General features: G+C 44.5%; 1 protein-coding gene across 3 annotated transcripts in view; it reads left to right on the forward strand.

Annotated features, from left to right (window-relative positions):
• Positions 1 to 1,707: 1,707 nt before the first annotated feature.
• Positions 1,708 to 18,925, forward strand: part of obscna (obscurin, cytoskeletal calmodulin and titin-interacting RhoGEF a) — a 47,682-nt gene continuing 30,464 nt past the window's right edge. For all 3 annotated transcript variants that reach the window (XM_042057638.1, XM_042057640.1, XM_042057639.1), the window contains exons 1-30: positions 1,708 to 1,929; positions 2,883 to 2,979; positions 3,735 to 4,001; positions 4,176 to 4,337; positions 4,595 to 4,699; positions 4,915 to 5,181; positions 5,545 to 5,814; positions 6,085 to 6,351; positions 6,657 to 6,920; positions 7,271 to 7,537; positions 7,705 to 7,974; positions 8,078 to 8,344; positions 8,724 to 8,990; positions 9,355 to 9,627; positions 9,788 to 10,051; positions 10,243 to 10,509; positions 10,689 to 10,955; positions 11,573 to 11,839; positions 12,023 to 12,289; positions 12,418 to 12,684; positions 13,182 to 13,448; positions 13,711 to 13,977; positions 14,524 to 14,790; positions 14,956 to 15,222; positions 15,345 to 15,611; positions 15,928 to 16,194; positions 16,469 to 16,738; positions 17,048 to 17,326; positions 17,496 to 17,753; positions 18,090 to 18,356. In XM_042057638.1, the coding sequence (XP_041913572.1) occupies positions 2,943 to 2,979; positions 3,735 to 4,001; positions 4,176 to 4,337; positions 4,595 to 4,699; positions 4,915 to 5,181; positions 5,545 to 5,814; positions 6,085 to 6,351; positions 6,657 to 6,920; positions 7,271 to 7,537; positions 7,705 to 7,974; positions 8,078 to 8,344; positions 8,724 to 8,990; positions 9,355 to 9,627; positions 9,788 to 10,051; positions 10,243 to 10,509; positions 10,689 to 10,955; positions 11,573 to 11,839; positions 12,023 to 12,289; positions 12,418 to 12,684; positions 13,182 to 13,448; positions 13,711 to 13,977; positions 14,524 to 14,790; positions 14,956 to 15,222; positions 15,345 to 15,611; positions 15,928 to 16,194; positions 16,469 to 16,738; positions 17,048 to 17,326; positions 17,496 to 17,753; positions 18,090 to 18,356 (7,258 nt within the window). In that variant the 5' untranslated portion in view covers positions 1,708 to 1,929; positions 2,883 to 2,942. The remainder of the gene's footprint in view (positions 1,930 to 2,882; positions 2,980 to 3,734; positions 4,002 to 4,175; positions 4,338 to 4,594; positions 4,700 to 4,914; positions 5,182 to 5,544; positions 5,815 to 6,084; positions 6,352 to 6,656; positions 6,921 to 7,270; positions 7,538 to 7,704; positions 7,975 to 8,077; positions 8,345 to 8,723; positions 8,991 to 9,354; positions 9,628 to 9,787; positions 10,052 to 10,242; positions 10,510 to 10,688; positions 10,956 to 11,572; positions 11,840 to 12,022; positions 12,290 to 12,417; positions 12,685 to 13,181; positions 13,449 to 13,710; positions 13,978 to 14,523; positions 14,791 to 14,955; positions 15,223 to 15,344; positions 15,612 to 15,927; positions 16,195 to 16,468; positions 16,739 to 17,047; positions 17,327 to 17,495; positions 17,754 to 18,089; positions 18,357 to 18,925) is intronic.

Genomic DNA, 18,925 nt, shown 5'->3' on the forward strand with positions numbered 1-18,925 from the left:
ATCCTCACATTGCCCAGGCATCTTTGGTGTGGGTTCTATTTTTAACTCATATATGCCCCATCAATAGTGTCTCCCTGTGGCCACATTACTGAAAGGGAGAAACACTCAAAACATCATCTCATATGGCCCACGCTGTTATACACATCAGATTATCTTCAATGCTGACATCTATTCAGAGAGACTATGAATTTGCGCTCAGATTGAAACCTAATGGTCCAACTTGCTGATTGTCCACAACTTTGTCCAAATTACATTAGTTATAATAACTTGTAAATGCTTGCATAATTTCTAAACACATTGCACACAATGTATTTATAGTAAGTGTCATTGGAAAGATATATATGTATAATAAATATATTAGTTCAAATATGCATTAAAATAAAGACATAAACCAACAGTTTATTGCCCAGACTACTATCTTACTGTTTCAAGTGAAAAACCTGAGAGTGGACCTTGTGAAAATGACTCTCACCACCTGAGGGCCGTGTCCCCTCATCCGGAGCGCCTAGTACCCATCCCAGACAGGGTGTCTCTGTGGTCAGTGGCCAGGCCCAGAGATCACAACACACTTTCCCAAGCCCCGCTGGACACATGCCCTTGTCCGTCAAATGTACAGGGATAAACAAAACGAGAGAAGCATAACTTTGGCCAGTGTGTGCTGTGCAAACAGAAGCAAACCCACACAAGTAAGCAAGCACCCATAGAGGAAGCACTGCAAATTACAGTAGAATGGTTCCAGTGACTAATAAAGACTAGGACCTGTAAGCATATATGATGTAAGGAATGCTCTTCTCAAAAGTGAATTATGAGAAAAGCCCTTGATTGATTATACACTCTACTGTCAGACCACAATCACATTTTCCAATGTACTTGGCTTTGACCAGACTCATGTGCAACTTGTGGGTTTTTTGAGAAAAGATCCAGTTCTTCTCAAATCCCATATCTTGCCTGACAGCTCCAATCACATTTTTCAGGCTCACTTCAGTGGAACTCCGTAGGGAAATGGCAGCTGTATGGTGACAGAAGAGAGCGTGTGTGAGTGATGCCTTTGGAAGATGACAACTTGTATCACTTAATCTCCCATGACCTTTCAATCTCTTCAATCTCGGTGGAGCCTGACAAAATCCAACGGAAATGATGGTGAACAAGAAGCACATCAAAAATCTGTTTTTCACTGTTACTTTAGGAAATCTGGGTACAGAGCAAGAGACTCCAGACATTTGTGGTTTGGATGTCGGAATTTCAGGACTCTTTTTTTCTTTTCTCAATTCTATAAAAGACAAATACTTTCTTCTTGGGGAGTGTGTTGTGTGTGTTTGTGTGTGTGTGTGGGGGGGGCGGGGTGGCTATTAAACTTGTTTTACTAGTCTTGTTTTTGACATTTATAGGACAGTATTATTCAGGTTACAACAGCAGTAGGTATGCCTGAAGCAGAAGCCCTTGCACCAGAGCCCCGAACCTGCCCTGAATTGTTTCAGCTATCGTCTATCATGGGTGCGACCTGCACGTGATGGCTAGGCTCCTATTGATGCTGGCCGTGGTAGCGGGAGACAGGACTAGCCCTGGTACAGAAAGCTGTAGCTATCTTTGTGTGTAGAATGGCACAAGCTATTTTAGAGAAGAGAGTGTGAGGGGAGATATGTCAGCTGTTCAGCATTAGGCTTTACCAAAGCTGGAGGAAGAAAAAAACGCAAGGCACAACGCGCATCCACCGAGGGAAACAGGGGGTAGCACACTGACCTGGCCACACAATTCCCTCACCACACTTTTGTTGTTAATCTTGGGGGGATTTACGTGTGAGAAGAAAAAAAGGATAAATGTTTATGGCACCTGAGATTTACCCATTTTCAGTGAAATGTAACAATTTTTCTTTCTTTCAACCCTGAAAAAGAGAGCTGCCTCCCATGTTCCAACTGCCCAACACAGAAGGTGAGTTGATCAGAAAATGACCTAATTTCAGCCTCAGGTGTACTGTAACATGGATTTATTTAAATATTATGAAACTTGACATTTATGTTGCTCATGGATTTGCAGACTTTTAGTCAAAGGCTATATGTTTAAACTTAAAATGTGTATTGTGAACTCCAACCTTATTGACTCCAACAGAGGCTATTGTGACATGGGCATAGAAACATAATTTGTTGTCTACAGAGAATGTGCATGGTCCTAAAAAGTTTTAATCCAATCTAATAATGTTCCTTGGATGTGGTAGCTGTCCCTGTTGCAGTGACTGATATCCCTGACCAGTGCTGGACATAGGGAGAGGTAGTGTCAGGTGTCTGATTGTCAGGGTGCTAAAAGGGAAAATCAGGTTCCTGGAGAGGTTCACACTTGTCCCATATACAGAGTGCTGTGTGTATGCTCTACTGAGAGCACACACATTTTGTGAGGGAATTCTGAACTGAACTGAAGTTTGTGGCCTTGAGATCTCGCTGGTCCTGGTGTCAATGGCAGGTCGTTAATCAGAGATTGTTGTTGTTGTTAATGATGTGTTGTTTGACATGTATTCCATATCACATTTCACTGTCATCATAACTATATGAGTTCATGGAACCAGTTACATAGCCATGAGTAAAATGTATTTTAGTCTCAGTTTCTCCAGTCTCAAGTCCTTGTCCTTGAATCAAGCCAGAGGTTATCCTGCTGAAAGACATACTTTACTATGTACATAGACAAATGGGGAAATACTTAGCTCTGGCTATTGCTGGATATTGATGTCTAGGCCAGTGCTCATGTTCACATGATGTCTTGTATGTGGCTGTATAATAGACCCTAAAATACTGTCCATAAAATGTGTTAATATTTGCTAGTAATTTACTGGATAACATTTATTTCTGTTGCTTTAGTGTTTAATTATGCTAATGCTAACCCATGTGAATCAGAGATTGATCTGAAGAGAACCCCTTCATGGTAAAAGGCGGCCCATCCACCTTGAAGGAGAGATGAATGATAAGACAAACCCAAAGCTCAACATGGCATGTAAGTATACTTTCTCGTAATTCTTCTTCAAGAAAAGAAAAGTGATAAAAATCACTACTACTGTCTAACTACACCATGGCACGTGATGTAATCTGCGAGGTGTTGATTCAATTCAGATCAGGAATGTAGCAGCCGAGCAGCTGTTTCTACAGTCATGGGCCTGTATACTGCCAGGAGGGGTCAGCCTTATGTTCCCACAGCCCAATGGTCCCACAGCCCTATTTTCCCACATTTCTAGGTTAGGGTTAGGGTTATGTTAGGGTTAGGGTCTGGGGAACCGCTGGGAGTTTGTGGAACTACATTCTCTCAGTTCTACAGCCCACTACATGGGCTGAGAGATTTTGAGTCCCAATTTGTATTTAACTGCCTTTATACAGTGTACTTAAAGGAACTTTTTGGTAAATAAGCTTATTTGCCATCTACCTGAGTTAGATTAGAGGATACATACCTTTCTCTTCTCTGAGCATACATAAAATAACCCAGTCTGATACTGTTAGCCTAGCATTTTAGCTATAGGCTTTAAGTTAAGTTAGTAATAAATGCATTAACCCCAAATCCTAGCCATAGATAGCAATCACAAGTAACACCATGTTGTAATACAGTTACACTGATTATCAATTAGGCGAGCATTCTGTATTTAGCACCTGACTGCACTTCAGTTCAATTTTTGTGTTTGTGTTTAAAGTGAGAGTAACCATAAATGAATACCGGTATTGTAATAAATAAATTATGAATCACTGATGTGTTGGTATCAGTGAAGAAGATTCAGGTGGTGAGGGGTCTGGAGGATCTAGAACTGCTGGAAACAGAGTCCTGCTCATTCGAGGTGACTCTCAGCCATGGGTACGTGGACGGCTCCTGGACCAAGGATGGCACCCGGCTCAAGTCCAAGCCCAACTGCCGCATCAGTACCCAGGGCAAGAGACACATCCTAACCCTCACCCGGGTCTCCCTGGGAGACACAGGCGTGTTCTCTTTCCAAGCAGAGGGTATTCAAACATCTGCTAGACTTGTGGTCAGAGGTATCAACAGTTACTGCAAACGCATAACATCTACAAACTAAACTTATAATCTTGGCTAAGTCAATTGTGGTGAAAAAACAACAACAACACATGTGTTTTTATTTTGTTACCAGGACATGTCTGTGAATATTTTAATCTAACCCCCTCAGCTGTAACTGTTCCATTGCCTCCCAGCCAGGGATATCAGAATACTGAGGGATCTATTGGATGCAGATGTGACTGAGAGAGAGAGTGTATCTTTTGTGTGTGAGGTCAACCTGGAGGATGTAGCTGGACAGTGGTACATCAACAACAGCAGACTGAAAGCCAGAGACAATGTCAAAGTTAAACACGAGGGTAAGTCAATTTCAGTTCTTGTTGGCCCCGCTGAGATGATCAGCAATGGCATTAGGAAGTAATTTCCAATTGGCAAGGTTTATGCTTTTTCACGGCAGAAGGTTTTCCTTACAGATAATCAGATATTCTGTCAGTCTCAGTGATCATACTTCTGCCTTGTATGCATGGTGTTATTCTGAATTATGCAATTCAGCCTCAACAATCACTGCATTCACAATTAAAGACACAGTCAAGGTTATGCCATTGTTTTTATACAGGGAAAAAGCATACGCTCATCATTAAGTCTGTTAAACCGGAAGATGCTGGTGAAATCAAGTTCACTGCAGAGAGTGCATCTTCAACTGCCACACTAAGTGTTGAAGGTAAAGAGCTTGAGTTATTTGTGTGTCTTCCCTCTTTTACCTCAATATGCAGCATTTTCTTTTTTTGTAAAACAAGGAAATGTTGTTGCAGGATGTTATGCTATGGTCTGGTTTAAAGTTAGGTTTAGTAGAACAGAACCCATGTTCCCAGCAGTTAAATTCACTTAAATAAGTAATTTTTTTGTCGAGGTAAACCAGTGGCTCTCTTGTCCCAGAACTCCCAGTTCAGATCATCAAGCCGCTGAAGGTGAAGATCGCCATGTACAAGCACCGAGGCCTCCTGGAGTGCCAGGTGTCTCGTGCCAGTGCCCAGGTCAAATGGTACAAGAATAACCGCGAGATCGCTGCAGGCCAGAAGTTCCAGATCCACAGTGATGACGTGTACCGGCAGCTGATCATAGAGGATGTGGCCTCCTCTGACGAGGACACCTACACCTGCGATGCTGGTGATGATAAGACGTCATGTCAGCTACTGGTGGAGGGTGAGATGCTCAGATTCTGATCAAAGCTGTCTTTTTAAGTTTAACTGGTCTAATGTGTCAGAGTAGCTGGAATAGCTGTTCTGTTTTCTGTTTTTTTTCTAATCATAGCATTATTACCCTGTGTCATCGAATGAATGAATGAATTAATGAATGAATGAAACTCAAAGTGGATAAGACATAACAACAATTAACACTTTTAATGAATGAAAAAAATGAACAATGAAGAAATAATGAAAGAAACTCTCATTATGAGTGAAAGAATGAATGTGTGACAGGAGGAGCAAATGAAATAGACCACTTTGTTTTTACCAGTAAACTGAGACATGGCTGCTGATACAGTTGGAATGGTGTCCGTTCTTGCAGAGCAGGCCATCAGCATAGTGCGAGGGCTCACCTCGGTTGTGGTGATAGAACCAAAAGAGGCCAAGTTCCGTGTGGAGACCAGCATAAAGTCAGTGCGGCCCCCGAAGTGGACCCTGAACGGGCAGGTTCTGGTGGACAGCCAAGAGGTGCGGATCGAGAAGGAGGGCACCATGCATTGGCTCATCTTCACGTCCACCAACAGCACCATGTCCGGCCCTGTGCAGTTCACCTTTGGCAAGAGCAAATCCACTGCACAGCTTACAGTCAAAGGTAAGGTGTCATCTCCTTTAGTTTACCGTCAAAGACAGGAAGTCTTCAACAACTTCAGGATTAAGAAGACTGTCAGAAAAAAAGTTGATAATTCTTGTTCCAAGAGAGGTCAAGTCTATTTTGAAGGGTTCGGTTCTGGACCCTTTTGGTCAGAACCGTTGTCAGAAACTTTGGAGAGGGGTTCTGCACATAACCTATGAAGGACCTATTTTGTGTGTGTGTGCGCACGTATCTGTCTGAAGTTGCATTGTTTCTGTTCTGATCAACCAGAGCGCCCATTGGCTGTTGTCCAGCCACTTGAAGATACAACCACCAAAGAACACGGCTCAATCACTCTGAGCTGCGGCTTTAACCCCTCTCCCCGCCTGGTACGCTGGTTCAAGGGGAAGAACCTGCTGTCGGACTCGGGGAAATACAGCATAAAAAGAGAAAAGAACCGGGCTGAGCTGACCATTCAGAACCTAAGAGGAGCGGACTCAGGAGAGTACCGCTGCCTGGCTGGAGGGTCAGAGAGCAAGGGCATCCTCACTGTGGAAGGTGAGTCTAAAAAAGGCATCTCATGGATAATAAGCATAATGGAAGACATGCATTAGAAGCAATTATTTAGAAATATGTATTAGTAAACATAGCTATAAAACTTTGATTGGTAGCTTTTTCCCTCCTTACTTGCTGTGAAGTTGGAAGCCAAGGTGGGTAATGCTTTTTTGCAAGGAATTAGTAAGATTAGTATGAACCACCTCATAAAATGAATGCCCTTCACTTTGTTGGCTGGTTAGGTTATTCCTCTGTAAAATGGCATATTTACCATTAACCTTATTTGGCCACAATGTATCCTTTGGTAGTACGCAGACTTAAGATCATAAAACACCTGGAGCATGTGGAGGTAGAGGAGGATGCCAACGTGACGTTTACATGCGAGCTGAACTACGAGGTACCCAGTGTGCAGTGGATCCTCAACGACCGGATCCTCCACACAAACAACATCCACAAGATAAACAGCACCGGGAAGATCCACAGCCTCACCCTCAGGCGGCTGTCCCCGCAGCAGAGCAGGGTGACCTTTAAAGCCCCCGGGGTCAGTGAAGCAGCCATACTGAAGGTCAAAGGTGAGACCAAAACACCAACAGTCAGGTTCAGTAAGGGCTTCTTAGATGAATTGATGCTGTATTTAGTGATATAGGTTGATAATTTGGATGATCAAGACTTTATTAACGAATATCAGTTATTATTTTATTTAAACAGATAAAATTATAAACTCTAGGGCATACAATTGTTTTGTAATAATTCTTTTTTTTTTAAACAGTGAGGAGTATTTTGGCTTTGTTTTAGCTGGTCTTGCTGTATGTACAGTAAAGCCCAATTATTGAAATTACAGTAGATTTGCATTTTCCTGAAGTGTAGCCCATGCAGGGAGATGTTTTAATTCTGTGCGCTGGCTGCCTGGTTGGTCTCTAAGAGAGGCCAGCTGTCTTTCTCAGGTCCCTGGAGGACATGTCTGGGGAGGAGCGGAGCGACATCAGTCTGACGTGCGAGGCCTCCAAACCCAATGTGGTGCCCACCTGGAGGAAAGATGAGATTGTCCTAGAGGCCAGTGAGAAGTATGAGATACTTCAGTCAGGAGGATCCCTGGCCCTTATCATTCACAATCTGTGCAAGGATGACGCAGGGGAGTATGTCTGTGACCTGGGCACCAGCCAGACTAAAGCCACTGTCACTGTTCATGGTATGCACAATTCAATAGGTTTTAAAAATATATATTTAGATTTTTTTTACTACAGTTCTAGTACACTACATTATACTATACTATTTACATAATTTCCCATTCATTAACTGTTACATATAAAAGCTATGTGAATCTTTTGGGTTAAAAAAAATAAACTTCTTGTTAAGATCTTCACATTACCATTGCCAAACGGCTGAAGACAACATCAGTCCTCGTAGGGGACAACTGCAGCTTTGAATGTGTGTTGTCGCACGAGCTGCTGGAGGAAGCCTTCTGGTTTCTGAATGGTCAGCTCGTGGTCAGCAATGGCAGGATGCTACTCTCCAGCAACGGCCGGAGGCACAAAATGAACATCGATGAAGTCGCCATCTCAGACGCTGGTGATATCATCTTCACCATCAAAGACCTCAGCTGCCAGACTGTGTTGTTTGTCCAAGGTGATCCATCCACTCTTTCCTCATTATGACCTGCCATTGCTCCCATGTTGAAATTCCATTCATTGTAAATGTAGCTGTGTGGCCTCTGTTGTTTTTTCTACAGAGAAGCCCGTAAGGGTGTTCCGGGACATGCTCAACTTGCGGGTCACCCCAGGGGAGGACGCCGAGCTGAGTTGCGAGATCACTAGACCCGAGACGTCCATCAAGTGGTTGAAAAATGGCCACGTCATCCGAGAGAGTCCCAAGTACGAGATCTCCCAGAAGGATCACCTGGTGAAGCTGATCATACACAACGCCACTCTGATGGACTCTGGAGAGTACTGCTGTGAAGCTGAAGGGATCGCTACCAGGGCCAAGCTAGTGGTCAAAGGCAAGGAATTCCCTCATGTACAGTGTGATGTTTATTTATTGAAGTGGGCCGACTGAACGAAGAAATAAATGTTCACAATTTTAAATGGCCATTGAGGAATGACTCACTTTTATTTTGTAGTTTTTGTGTGTGTGTGTGTGTGAGTGTCTGCATGTCTGTCCTTTTCTCTCTCTTTCTGTGTGTCAGTGTGTGTGTGTGTGTGTGTGTGTGTGTGTGTGTGTGTGTGTGTGTGTGTGTGTGTGTGTGTGTGTGTGTGTATCAGTGTGGGTGCTGGTGCCATATTACAATGTGGTCTTGCTTAAACTGACGGAAAATCAACCATCCTCTCTCTCCCTCCCTCTTTTCCTCTTCATGATTACTCTTGGCTGAACACTTGTAGACCTTCAGCACACGTTTGCTAAGGAGCTGCGGGACACACGCGCTGAGGAGAAGAGCATGGTGATCCTGGAATGTGAGACCAAGCAGCCGGCCACCAAGGTGACCTGGCTCAAGGGCATGATGGTTATCAGCACGGGCTCCAAGTACCTGACCAAGCAGAAGGGGGTCTATCTCTCCCTGACCATCTTCAACCTGGAGTGGAGCGATGAAGATGTGTACACGTGTGACGTTGGCACCATGCAGTCCAAGGCCCAGCTGACCGTGCACGGTATGACAGGGATAGGGGCAAATTGGGCCGTGGGAGAATTTAGCTTTTGAACATTTAAATCACATGCAAGCATGTGCTAGATGTTAGCCAAATGTCTCAGCCATGTGTTTCCTGGGTCACCCTTGGTTGGTCTTCTGTAGACTGTCTACAGATGGTCATATTATAAACAAAATCTGCTTTTTGGTTAAGGGTGGGTTTAATTAAGGTCATATTCAGTTAACAATTAGAAAGACAGAACTTAAATTTCAGCAAACAATCTGTAAAGTCTTTGTAGGCAGAAAGTGATACTATTTTCTGTATCTGACCTATGTTATGCTTAACATAAGGCTCATCTTCTTGACCTTGTTGTGACCCCCTCACTTAGGTCGGAAGGTCCTGATTTTGGATGAACTGGAGGACATTGAGTGTTTGGAGGGGGATACGGCCATGCTCAGGTGTCGCATCTGCCCGAGCGACTTCATCGAGGTGAAATGGTACCTCGACGAGACGCAGCTGTACACGAACGACCTTAATGAGATCCAGGTGAATCCGGGAGGGTATCACTCTCTCGCCATCAAGCGGCTTGCCAGGAAAGACTCAGGCACCATCTCTTTCGTGGCGGGAGACAAGCGATCATATGCCTCGCTGCTCGTCAGAGGTAATGACCATAACATGTGGTGAAGAATGAAGATGGGTCTTTGTAAAGACCCCTCTGGCATCAGCCAAGATAAACATTTACACAGAATATCCAAAGGAGTGTAATCATATTGACTTATAACCTGTCTGTTTTTTTTCTGTGTTTGGCATCTGATCACCAGAGAGGAGGCCCACGATCCTACGGCCTTTGGAGGACACAGAGGCGATTGAGGGAGGAACTCTGGTTCTGTCGTGTAGGACGTCAAAACCGTGCCACATCCTGTGGTATAAAGACGGATTCCTGGTGTGGAACTCCTCCAGGTTCTGGACCAGCCGGTCAGGGAACGAGGCCAGGCTCACTATCCGGGAGGTGATTGATACTGACGCTGGGGTTTATGAGTGTGATGCTGGAGCAGTAAGCACTAAGGCCACAGTCACAGTGAAAGGTAATGTTACCTTTGCATAATTCACTATTTTACTGTTGCAAAATTCACCATTACATTGATTTACGATGGAGAATTAGGGATACTAAAGTCAAAAATAGCACAAATATGTGCTATACCCGATACTATAAATCTTTAATAGCTACCAATTTGCCAAAATGATCTTCTATGTGAAATGTTTCTTTTGGTTTTAGCTGTGCCTGCTGAGTTTACCCGTAAGCTCGAGGATGTGGACGGCAAAGAGGGGCAGAGTGTCACACTGTCCTGTGAGTTCTCCCTGCCTGGCGTGGTCTACATCTGGAGAAGAGGAGCGGAGACGCTGAGAGCAGGAGATAAATATCAGATGAAGCAGAAGAAGTTCGCCATCCTGCTCACAATCAATGATCTTAAGGTTCATGACAGTGGAGATTACAGTTGTGTGTGCCGGGACCAAAAGACGACCGCTAGCCTGATAGTAAATGGTAAACTATGCAGGAACTGCATAAAACACACACACACACACACACACACACACACACACACACACACACACACACACACACACACACACACACACTACCACACACAGCCAGAGACAGATACACTGGAAACAAGTCACCTTTGTCCAAATCTCATCACTGAATCTGTCTGCCATTCCCAGCCATTCCAATATCTTTCCGACGAGAGCTGCGTAACCAGGAGGTGGAGGAGGGCCGGAGCGTGACCCTGCGCTGTGAGCTCTCCAAGCCTGGGGCACCGTTTGAGTGGAAGAAGGGGGCAGAGAGGCTGACCAGTGAGGGACCGTACCAGATCAAGCAGAGGGATCTGATGGTGGAGCTGATCATTAAGAAAGCCCTGGTGCAACACAGTGGCATGTACAGTTGTGTGTGTGGAGACCATATAACCACAGCCACACTCAAAGTTAATGGTGAGAAGCTTTTTTTTTACAAACAGGAGCAACCTTAAAGGTTGGTTGTCATAGATAAGATCCTATTCACCAACTATGTCTCTGTCTATGCTATGCTGGTTTGTCCATGTTATTTTAAACGTTTTGTCTTTGTTTAGCATAATGCATAGTTTGGTGTATCTCTATGTCTATCTTTGCACTATTTCAGGTTTTAACGTTTTTCACAATTTTGTATGAGATGTTACTTTGACTTATGTTGTTATGGTGTTTTATAAATGGTTTGCAAAGCATAGCTTTGTATTTAATGAAAAGTGTACAAAAGGCACGCACCAAGTTTTGGGTGCTGGACAACAGCAAAAGTCACAGCAATAACAATAAAGTCTGCACACCAGGCGTAGCTCCCAAGCAAATATTTAATGACTTGACGTTTTGGGGCAAGCCGTCTGAGGAAGGGTTTTATTGTTATTGCAGCTACGTCTGGTGTTCAGACTTTATTGTTATTGCTGCAAATTGTAATTAATACCTGTCTGCTCTGGTATTAATAACACTATTATCCCTCTTACTAATCTGTGAGGTAGATTTGTGACTTTGCTAATGTGATTCATTTCCCTGTCTGTGATGTGTCTTGGTGTCTCCAGCTCAGCCGGTGACCTTCAGGCAGAAGCTGCGGAGCGTGGTGGTGGAGGAGGGCAGTACAGTGAGTCTGCGCTGTGAGCTATCCAAGGCCGGCGCCTCAGTGGAGTGGAGGAGAGCAGAGGCACTCCTCTGGAGCGGGGACAAATACCACATGAAGCAGAGGGACATTGTGGTGGAGATGAAGATCCTCAATGCCACACTGGCCGACAGTGGACTTTACAGCTGCATCTGTGGCTATCAGAAGACCACTGCCACTGTGACAGTGAATAGTAAGTGTGACGAGATAGAGTTGCTCATATATGCACATATTTTTTTCTATTCTATTCTATTCTATTCTATTCTATTCTATTCTTTGATTGGGCAATCCAATGTATATTTATTGGTGTTTGAATTTACATTATGATTATTAAATTTACATTACGCCCATTTACATTGAACTTATTTCTCTCTAGTCATTCAGGTCACCTTTAAGGAAAAGCTAAAGGATCAGACGATTGAGGAAGGCAACAATCTGACCCTGCGCTGTGAGCTCTCTAAGGCAGGAGTCCCAGTAGAGTGGAGGAAGGGTGGAGAGCTCATCGAACCCGGAGAGAGGTTTCAGATGAGGCTCAGACAAGCCACGGCCGAGCTCTTCATCTTCGAGGCCGTCCCCGAGGACAGTGGTGTCTACAGCTGTGTGTATGCTGAACAGAAGACAAAGGCCACCATCAAAGTCACTGGTACGGGGCAATGTGCAATCTTAAGCCTTTGCAACAACATTCAGTGTATCTTTGGTCTATAAGCCAGGTGGAATGCTGCCATTATATGTAATTGAATGTATATATATGTGTCATCATTGCTTCTGTAGGTGTACCTGCCACGTTCATCCAGTCCCTGAAGCACCAGGAGGTGTTGGAAGGAGGCGAAGTGGTGTTCCGCTGTGAAATCTCCAAAGCTGGAGTCCCAGTCGAGTGGTACCGAGGGGACATGGGGATCCAGGCCGGGCCAAAGTACCAGATGAAGCATGACGGAAGGTTTGCTGAGCTCCAGATTAGAGACCTGCAGCCTGAGGACGCTGGGCCGTTTAGCTGTGTGACAGGGGGACAGAAAACCACAGCTGAAGTCAAAGTGAACGGTGGGTCTATTTTTGTTACAGAGACCACAGAGGGTCATATTTCTAGCCCTATAAATGCAAACCGATATCACTGTGTTACCGTAAAACATTGATTTTACAAGATGTACGATTGTTGTCAGCATTCAGTCTGGCCTGTTACACAAATGAGTTTTGCACCAATGAAATCACAATAAGTCTTTCTTTATATACTCAATTTTATTAATAATGTTGTTGGCAGGATTCAGCATGGCTTTTTAAACAAATGGTATTGGCAACACATTAAGTCACAGTTCTGAATGTTTTTCATTCACGCACAGACACTTTCTATGCCTCGTATTTCTGAATGGCATTCTGAGTGCATTTTTGTATCACAACATGGCACTGAACAGCATGTTTCTATTGAAACCAAAACAGCACAACTGTGAACGTCAGCTTCTTTAAGAGATGCCGTAAAACTATACTCAGAGAATGTTCATTCGAGGGGCTCTGCCAGTCTAATTCTGATTTTATAACCTCAGCGCATCCGGTAACGTTCAACCGAGAGCCTCAGGACCAGACAGCAAAGGAAGGGGACAGTGCCGTGTTCAGCTGCGAGATCTCCAAACCTGGAGCTCCAGTGGAGTGGAGGAGAGGCAGACTGATTCTGAAGTCGGGGGAGAAATATGAGATCAGACAGGATGGAAAGTACAATAAGCTGGTGGTGCGGAAGGTGGAGGAGAGCGACGCCGGCAGATATACCTGCAAGACTAAAGATGCCCAAGTCGGGGCAGAGCTCAATGTGAAAGGTAAGACAAGTCTGTACAATGCTCCGGAAAGCCCAAAAAGGCTATTTTTTTAAAATATTTTACTGACACATTACAGGCTAATATTATTTCCCTTGATCTTTTACAATGATATTTCATCTTTTTGATGGTATATTCTTATACATTTCTATAGGTTTGACCTTTAGGTCAAAGGTCCTGTTTATCACTCTGTTGGACGTAGAAGACACAAACTGAGACCCACAGTATTCAAAATTCTTTTTATTTTTTCTGTGTCTTTCTCCAGCTCTTCCTCCTACGTTCATAAAAGAGCTGAAGAACCTTGAGGCTGAAGAAGGCAACAGCGTGATGTTACGTTGTGAGCTCTCCAAACCCGGCGCGTCGGTGGAGTGGCGCAAGGGAGCGGAGCTGCTGCGGACCGGCGAGAAGTATCAGACGAGGCAGAGAGAGGGCGTGGTGGAGCTGTTGATCAGGAAAGCCCTTCCAGAAGACAGTGGCGTCTACACCTGCGTCTGCAAAGAGCAGAAAACAGCAGCCATCGTGTCCATAACTGGTAACAGAAATAGGATTTCAAGAGAAAGACAGACATTGTGTGTGTGTGGGATGTTACCTTAAAGGTGCAATCAAACAACATACATTATAGTTTAACCAAGGACCAAACGAAACACACCAGAGAGGTAGCTTAACCCTCCCTTCAGTATTCCCATAGAAACTCCACACAGGGTTTCATTACAGGCTGCCCCCACTGTTTTCAGTTTTCGGAGCCTGGGCTGCCTACAGGGTTTTTTACAGTGTACTCGTGGAATGGGCAGCTAATGGTCATGAGAAGATGATTGTTGAATGTGACAAAAAATGTTATGGGCGCGTACAATCGCTGACTGCACCTTTAAGGGTATTTACTTAGCTTAACTAGGAGGAGCAAGATGAGACATACCCAAACCCACTTGTATTGGTTGCATCTTGAACATGCTATCCTGCTACTATACTGCTTCTCTCTGCTACACTCTAAGTCATGAACCTATCTACGAGTTGATGCTACATTACTTCATGCATCTTGTTCCCACACTGATGAAACATTCACTGTCACCCCCTCTTTCAGCAACCCCTGTGACATTTAAGCAAAATCTGAAGAATCAAGAAGCCGTGGAAGGGTACACCATCACCTTGAGATGTGAGATGTCCAAAACTGGAGTTATGGTCAAATGGAGGAAGGAGAATGAACTGCTGACTGCAGGAGTGAAGTATGAGATGAAGAGAGAAGGGAAGATTGTGGAGTTGCTCATAAACGATGTGTCTTTGGAGGACACTGGCATATACAGCTGCTCAGTAGGGGACCTGAAGACTACGGCAGAAGTGAAAGTGAGAGGTATCGTTCATTTTCTCTTTCAAGGTGTAAACAACTTATTGGATTAATGTGTGGAAAAAGCAATTACTGCAGATATCATCAAAATCAAAGAATTAGTTCAGATAGATTCGGTGATGACTCCAAAAATTTATTTTCATGATATTTCATTTTGGCTTGGTTGCACAGCTCTTCCTGTGACCTTCAAGCGAGAACTTCAGGACCAGGCCTCGAAGGAGGGCGACACCGTGGTCTTCAGGTGTGAGCTGTCCAAGCCTGGCGCTCCCATCGAGTGGAGGAAGGGACGAGTGGTCCTGATGCACGGGGACAAATACGAGATGAAACAGGAAGGCAAATTCACCAAGCTGGTGATATCCAGTGTAGAGGAGAGTGATGCTGGGAAGTACACGTGCAAAAGCAAAGACTCTGAGTCAAGCGCTGAGCTCACTGTGAAAGGTAATATAAGGTTTGCCATTCACTAGGCATGCAAGGAACTCAGTGTAACTTGCCTCCTTTTTGATTGATGTACGATATTTGTCAGCATATCTAAGCAGGTGTGTTTGTTTGTTTGTTTCTAGTTCCCCCCATCACTTTCAAAAAGAAGCTGGCTAACCAGGAGGTTGAGGAAGGAAACAGTATCACGTTGAGCTGCATGCTGTCGAAACCAGGCATCCCAGTAGAGTGGAGAAAGGGAGATGAGGTCCTCAAGTCTGGGCAAACCTACCAAATCATACAGAAAGACGCAACCATGGAACTCTTCATAAAGAAGGCACAGAAGGAAGACAGTGGTGTCTACAGCTGTGTGTGTGGAGACCAGAAAACCAAGGCCACCATTAAAATATTTGGTAGGAGGAAGCTTTTGTTCTCACACTTTATATTACACAACTCTTGTTACATAGTAACTATTTAGTACAGTGTAACATTATATACTCCAGAATAAAGTGGAAAGTGATATGTATAGTAAAACTAAGGCTGAAGGAAACACATTTGCTTAAGGTTGGCAATGCAGTTACAGAATATTAAAGTGATGTAGGAAACTGTTAGTAAATTTGGTACACTGTCCTTTATAGTGCATTCTATTACAATATGGCAAGAGCTCTGTTAATAAGGATTTATATCCCATCTATGAAGTGACCTAGCATAGTGGATTTTCTTCCTCAGCGATTCCTGTGACGTTCAAGCAAAGTCTGAAGAACCAGGAGGCCTCGGAGGGAGGAGTGGTGATCCTGAGGTGTGAGCTCTCCAAGGCCGGCGTCTCGGTGGAGTGGTGGAAAGGCGAAGACGAGATCCTGCCCAGTACCAAGTACGCGATTAAATACGAGGGTCAATTCGCTGAGCTGCAAATCAACAACGTGAAACCCAAGGATGTTGGGGAGTACAGCTGTGTGATTGGAGAGATGAGGACCACTGCAGAAGTAAATGTCAGGGGTAGGTGCAATAACATGGACAGGGCCATTTTGTAGTGAAACGTTCACCCAGAGGAGCAAAGAACCCATGTTTCATTTTGATTGTTACTTCTCTGTACACTGCCTAGGAGTGCAATTGAATGAGAGTATTTATGAACATGAATTACAGATTAAAAGCATTCCAGCTTAATTTGGTATTCAAGTTCCAGAAGCTTCCTAGGATTCAGTCACAATTTCACAAGCTTTATTTGCCATCGTAACTGTACTTTATTGTCTACTGTCCATTCCCCCTTTAGCGGCTGCCTCTGTGTACTTTGAGAAGGAGCTGGAGGACCTGGAGGCCACTGAAGGAGAGTCTGTCACCCTAACTTGTGAGCTCTCAAATCCCAACGCCCCAGTGATCTGGAAGAAGGACGCTGAAATGCTCAGCCAAGGGGCTAGGGTCTCCCTAGAGCAACAGGGCAACACTCATGTGTTGGAGATCCGCCGGGTGAGGCCAGAGGATGCCGGAGTTTACACCTGTAACACGCGAGGCAAGGTGACCAGTGCGAAACTTAAGGTGAAAGGTAAGATAACATGCTTTTCTTTTGTAATGTGGCGTGTGTTAGGTTTGAGCTTTCCTTGAGCAGCCAACATATTGTGTGTCTAAATGTAGTTTCTCTGTTCATATGTCACACAGGTATGGTACTACAGTGAAATATAATTAAAGGCCAGTTTTCCTTGTATTATATAGATTGAGCAGAGATTTCCATTGAGGTTCTCTTTAAGTGTAGGACTAGGCTTAATCCATGTATAGGACACTGGCCCTAAATGTATACAGTAGTTATGAGTTGATACCACAAAGAACTGCATGGATCCTTTCCCTTCTCCTCCAGAAAATGTGAAGATAGTGTCAGGGCTACGCGACCTGAGTGTCACAGCTGGAGAGGACGCCCACTTCGTGTGTGAGGTTTCCCATGACGACTACGCTGATGGCGTGTGGTGGCTGGGCTCCACCGTCCTGCAGAGGAACGAGATGAACCAGATGAGCTGCCGAGGCCGGGAGCATCACCTGGTGCTCACCAGGGCCACCGCCGAGGAGGCCGGGATCGTGGCGTTTGCCGTGGGGAATGAGAGAACCTCAGCTCGCCTGCGTGTGCTAAGCAAACCCAAAGGTGAGGAAGTCCACAGGAAAATAGGATAAGCAGTGAGTTTGACATATTTAATGCAAGGGATTGGAAGATTCATGACCATCAGTACAAGATATCATTTTTCATTTTACATCTGTCATGCGATTGTGCTCTGTTTTTGAAAGTAACAACCATTCTGTCTCCATGGTCATAGTCTTAATCGAGCAGAAGTTGAAAGACACCACCATCTTCGAGGGAGGCACGGCCACTCTATCCTGTGTGACTTCTGACATGCGCACCCCAGTTGCCTGGAAGCGGAAAAACGTGGTTCTCTTAGCGGGAGAAAAGTATGAGCTGCGTAAGGAAGGGAAACTGAACCTTCTGCTGATTCACAGTGTAGAAAAAGAAGACACTGGGCTATACACGTGTGACACTGGTGATATGCAGTGCAGCGCTACTCTCACTGTCAAAGGTAATATGGATTCCAGAGAAGTATCCTTTAGGTCTGACAAAGGTCATGAAGTGCCAAAGGTCGTGAACCTGATGAAGCAAATTGCGAAACGCGTTGTTCACGCTAAAGTCAGCAAAATATACCCTCCAGTGTGCGATGTATACTACTTTTTTGACTTCAAAGGTCATGAAGTCTCTTGAACTCCATGCAACAGAGGGCATCGCTTGTCACTTGTAGATATTAGTAGTACTAATGTTGTATGCAAATACTACAGTAAGATGATCCATTCAGCAAATTCTCAAGATGACATGGAAGAGGAGCGCTAACATTTATTTGGTTTTTGTTTGGTTTCCTCAGAGCATCCCCTGCGTTTCCAAGAAGAGTTACAAGGCAAGGAGGTTGAGGAAGGCGACACAGTTCTCTTATGCTGTGAGCTCTCTAAGCCTGGCGTGCGGGTGGAATGGAGGAAGGGTCGTGTGCTGCTGAGACCTGGTGAGAAGTACGAGATGAAGCAGGATGGCTGTGAGCTCCAGCTGCGTATCCATGACGTCAGCGCTCAGGATAAGGGAGACTACACATGCTCCGCTGGAGATTTGCAAACTACTGCCATTGTCAAAGTGAAAGGTATGATCAAAGCTGTGACACAATAAATCACAGACAAGTGGACTTTCACAAATTTGTATTAAGCTTCTGTGAAGTGCTTTACCAACCATTTTCTAAGCAAAACTGACAGCAAGCACATCCAAGTAAATGTCTTTTTGTTCACAAAACGTACCCATTAGCCATTAGCAGTTCTTACAGACCACATAAAAGAATGTGCTTATTGGACTGAGGTCAGGAGTACACCTGATTTTATTTTAGTGAAGATAATGAGGTTCGCTCAACCATTTAATCTAACTCGTCAGCAAGACCAGAGCTAGGGCCTACTCACACTATGCCATCCGTACCATACCCGAGTAAGCTTGACCCGCAAAGTCCGGTTCCTTTGACCAGAGTAGCTCCGTACTGTACCCGGGCACAGTACCCTTATCCGTGCCCGGGTCCGCATGAGGTGGACTCGGGCAAGGCACATTTGGGTTTATGATCGCGCCTATGCAAAGATTCTGGAACACAGCAGCTGAACCGTGCCTGGATACAGTTTGATAGCATGCAGAGTGCGGACCAAGAACGTGAGAGAACCGTACTCCGGCATG

This window comes from Alosa sapidissima, chromosome 12 (genome assembly GCF_018492685.1).
Source record: "Alosa sapidissima isolate fAloSap1 chromosome 12, fAloSap1.pri, whole genome shotgun sequence".
NCBI classification, from domain to species: Eukaryota; Metazoa; Chordata; class Actinopteri; order Clupeiformes; family Clupeidae; genus Alosa; species Alosa sapidissima.